This window comes from Vairimorpha ceranae (assembly GCF_000988165.1).
Source record: "Vairimorpha ceranae strain PA08 1199 chromosome Unknown NODE_192, whole genome shotgun sequence".
Classification (NCBI taxonomy): Eukaryota; Fungi; Microsporidia; family Nosematidae; genus Vairimorpha; species Vairimorpha ceranae.
The window spans coordinates 1-4,675 of record NW_020169487.1 but is presented as its reverse complement, the minus strand read 5'-3'; the positions used below and the strand labels follow the sequence as shown (position 1 = coordinate 4,675).

Here is a 4,675-nt window from a genome sequence, read left to right as displayed (position 1 = left end):
TATCACACTAAGTATACGCAAGCCTGTTCGTGACGTTCCACGGGATTTAAAGTGACAAATAGTATTACTATAATTACGTTTATTTACATTTTCCCGGAATTGTCTTCGGGTTTTATCCTCTCTCGATCTTTTGAAGTGATCGACTCGTTGGTTATCTCTTGATGTATACATTGTTTATGGGGTAAATTTTTTTATAGGTTTATTTGTTTACATAACAAAATTTATAAACAAACAAACAAAGATTAAAGAAGAAACATGTGGTAATAAAGTATTACCATGGGGTATAAAAAAAAATTTTGCCACTACCACTTTTGAACATCACAAAACAAAAAAATTCAAATTTTTAATTGCAAAATTAAATATGCCCTTTTTTGCCACTACTCTACAACTCGGACATGGTTTAAAAACAACAATATTGATTTCATAGACTGGCCATGATTAAGTCCAGATCTTAATTAATTGAAAATATATAAGCAGATACATCAAGAATGCATTAAAAAGCCGAAAAACTATATAATAATATTCAAGATTTGCATTCTGCGACATCAGTATACTGATCAAGTATTACATCAGAAAATCTCTTGCAACATGTCAATTGGATACAGAATCGTACGATTTACGTTGTTTAAAAAAAGAGGTGATAAAATTAATAGATAATTTTTCTTTTTTTATGAGTAATTTTTTTTCAAAAAAAACCATAAAACCATTATGTTTCTAAGATACATTGAAGAAATTTAAATTTAAAACATGCCTTTTATGAATAAAAAATTACATGAATTATTAAGTGAAAATGAGAATTATTTTAAAAGCCCGCAAGGAACAGACGGCAACGATTAAATCTTTAGCTCATTGGAGTATTACTTTAAGACCAGTCGCATGTCTTTGCAGCACGCCAGTTAGAAAAATAAATATTGTTTTTACCTTTCTTTCATCTTTTCTCACCCCCTCCAAATAATCACTTTCACTTTTTTATTTTTTGTACTTAGTTATTCAGGAGGAGGTAAAAAATGAAGTGCCGCCAAATTTTGTCACCGGTATTAACATTTTGACGCTATTTTTTATTGAAAAAAAACTAGAATTGACCTGAAATAATCTTAATTGAAAAAAAAATTCAAATAAATAAAGTTATGTAGCTTTTTATTTAGGCCGGATTTGTTTGTTTATATTTCTTATTTCACGTTTATTGTGTTGGAAAAAAGTAATTTTTTTGTAGGTCTTAACTTTTTACGCGCGCTGCATAAAAGTTTGAATCTGAACAATTTTGTAATTTAAGCCTTTCTTTTTTTAAGAAAAAGCAAAATTCGAATCATTTGAATTACTATGCCTCCGTGGAAAAAAGCATTTTGGACAAGGATCAAAAAAGACATGAATAAAAAGATAGAATTCTTTATTGAATTTTTAAGAGGCAAATTAAACGAATTAACACATTTGCATGTTAACCATGCTTTCGAATCAATTCTGATAGCAGGTTTTTAAATTTATCTTTTTTATACCTTTCATTTTGTTTATTTTGTACTTTTACCTTGCCAATATGATTCAATATGCTGGGTGTGAGTTCCATTAATTGGATTAACGAACTTTACAGAGTGGTTAACTGTTTTATGCACCAATCTCGTTTTAATATTTAGAATTCTGTAGCTCGCCCATTCATCACTATGAATTTCTGTGCCCGGCTTACGAACACGTTCTATTATTTGCAAAAGGGCACCAGAAGATCTACTTAAAGCTATTTCCATATATCTTTTTGCTGGACAAAAACTTGTATTTACAATCCCAAAGATCCACATTTGTGTATCGGAAATCTTGCCGACATAATTTTTCTGTTTGTGACAAAATAAGGATTTATCTATTTGACAGATTACGCCCTGTCCACCCAATATTATAGGATCGAGTTCCAAATTTCTAATCACGGCATCTTTCAGCGTCGTAAATATTTTGTTCGCAGTAGACCCACAGTCCCATAAATGTGTTCAATTCAACAAACACCTTCATTCTCCAACCACAATACTATGACTGTCCAAATATCCGCCAAGCTTAACCGAAAATTATAAAAATAAAATTTCCTAATGCTTACGGAATTTTTAAATTTGCTGCCCATTGCATTTTTGCAAATCCACGCAGTTCCATCTATAGAATTTCTTCTAGTTCGTTCTTCCATACAAGTGTTACAAGAAACACATTTCATAATTCTACACAAAAGATTTCTACCTTTTAAAAATTCAATAACTTCACCTTTTCCCTTATACCCAAACTGCAATAATTGTTCAAGTCTTAAGGTTTTGTTGATCATTTAAGGGGGTTAAAAAAATCAAAAAAATATCTTGTGAATTATATGACCCGAAGGTCATATAATTTACATGATCTTAAAATTCTTTGGTTTTTTTATTAAAAACAAACGGCATCATTTTGGGGGTTATTTCTCTAATCGGGAAACGGTGTTTTTGTGCATTTTACCCCCGATTTATTTAGTTATATTAATCTTATATAAGGTGTCAATATTTAATTTTATTTTTAATAAAAAAAGGGCAAATTTGTGATTAAAAACAATAAAATAAGTACATACATAAAGGTGTACCATACCCATTAAAAAGAAAGAGCAACCGAAATATTTGTGAGCCCGTTTTCAAAAGGGTGGCGTAAGCTAGTATTTTTATAAAAGAATAAGAAATAACGAAGCGATTAAATCGATTGTAGCTTGGTGCAAAGAATTTACGAAAATAAAATTTTATATCTCTGATAATGGTATGCAATGTTTAAGAATTATCTTCAAAAAGAGGACATGATACAGGTCCTAGTTCCAAAACATACGCCGGTACCAGAGGTGTTTCGGAACGTTTTAATAAAACAATATCTTTTATTTTGACGATAAACAAAAACTTATTGATTAAAGAAGTCGTTCAGAAAGCAGAGGACGCAATAAATATTTTTATAATCGATTGATTAAAGTTTTACCGCTGTTGTTAATGTGTGGAAAAGATTTTATAGCGTATTGGATAAACACAACGCCGGGTAATAACGACACCAAAGTACATATCCTTTACTGTTAAGCATAGTAGATCTGTTATATAAACGAAACTTTCAAGCAAAGAAACATGAACCCAAATATGAACCTTGTCCCAAAGAAATATTAAAGGTAGGCAAAAAAAGATTTTGGGTATAATTAATGAATGATCAAAGCTGGACACACATAAAGCATATTCAGCCTTTAAAAAAGGTAGTATGTGGTGTTAATTACCAGATAAAAATTTTGAATTTTTTTTGTTTAAGAAATTTTACCCGTTGAACCCCAAGATTTCAGATAACAAAGTTTGTCGAATTGGGTTGATTTTTTCCACAATTAACGATCAGGTGGGTTTTTCTTACATTGCGAGAAAAATTCAGCTCATTGTTAAATGTGGAAATTAAAAAAAGATTTAAGAAAGAGAGTTAAATGTGTATTTTAAGCAAGTTCCAAATTTATACAATCCGATTTTCTGAATTATTAAAAGGCCACATAAACTCATTTAAAAATTCTTGTCTTTTGTTGTAGCAACACCCCTTCTTTTTTAAATCCGGATTTAATTCATTGTTGAAAGAATCTACACCCCGAGTACTAACCCCTGTTTGCTGGTTTACATATTCACGCCTGTGACATACTGAATCATGAACATATACTAAATTATTCAGCTTACAATAAGATTTATGTTCATTTGTGTATATGGTTGCTCCCACCTCTACACGCTCTAAAACGATTGGAAAAATTGTTGACATTTTTTTGTTGGGGGGGGGGTATACGGGCATAGGCTTTTGTTATACAGGTTACGCCTCCAACGATACACAGCGCATCAATTTTAATTACTGGCGATCTCCCTTTATGATTTTTAACCATTAAGTTAAGACCAGCTTCATCCACTTGTACTATCTTACCACTGCGCCTAATTTGTCTGTCCTTCGACCATATCGTTTTACAACATCTAAAAACTTAAGAATTGTTTTTTATATGTTTTAGTATCAAAATCTGCACTATTAAATGTCGCGAGCCCAGCTCGCACCCGAGCCATGGCTGCACATAGTTCGATTCCAGGCAGAATCTTTTTATATCAAAAATTAAATATTTTAAACGCTGCAATTTGCTAGGCTTACAAAAAGTTAAGTTGTAAAAGCCAATCCAAAGTTTAAAATATTTGTATTGCGATATTGCTATCATTAAATTTTGTACTTAGATAACATAAAATAATTTTTTCAAAAAAAAGCAAGGAATTATATAAATTATAACATTTTTTAAGCACAAAAATAAACTACATTTAATTGTTTTTTTTTTATTACGTTGGTCATAGATACTATCTCAGTTCTATCTCCATAATCAAATTAGTAATCAATTCTCAGAGAATTTTTTTAGTATAGCTTCGGGATGAAAAAATGGGTCAAATTTTAAGCGTTTGTTTGCTTTGTTAGTATCAAAGTCTTTTTTTAGAAAAACATATCCGCCTACATTAAAGTTATACACAGAATTATAAATTGCCTTTTTATCAATTCTTGCAAGATACTTAGCACATATAACTACTTCAACTTCACTTACAACTTCTTTATTGTTTTTTTTTCTTTGCATGGATCTGTTTCTAAATCAGAAAATATAACACCATCATTTTCAGTACTAAGGACTGTATTAAACCCTTTGCGCCCGTAAAAAGTTCAA

General features: G+C 30.5%; 2 protein-coding genes across 2 annotated transcripts; both read right to left on the bottom strand.

The window, feature by feature from the left end:
* Window positions 1-1,975: 1,975 nt before the first annotated feature.
* AAJ76_1920002386 (hypothetical protein) lies at window positions 1,976-2,290 on the bottom strand (the record flags this gene model as incomplete). Its single annotated transcript, XM_024474373.1, has 1 exon — window positions 1,976-2,290. One exon carries the CDS (start codon window positions 2,288-2,290, stop codon window positions 1,976-1,978), a length of 315 nt encoding a protein of 104 aa, XP_024329617.1.
* Window positions 2,291-3,456: 1,166 nt separating this feature from the next.
* On the bottom strand, window positions 3,457-3,780 carry AAJ76_192000896 (hypothetical protein; the record flags this gene model as incomplete). The annotated part of the gene is made up of 1 exon (XM_024474374.1): window positions 3,457-3,780. One exon carries the CDS (start codon window positions 3,778-3,780, stop codon window positions 3,457-3,459), a length of 324 nt encoding a protein of 107 aa, XP_024329616.1.
* Window positions 3,781-4,675: the final 895 nt, after the last annotated feature.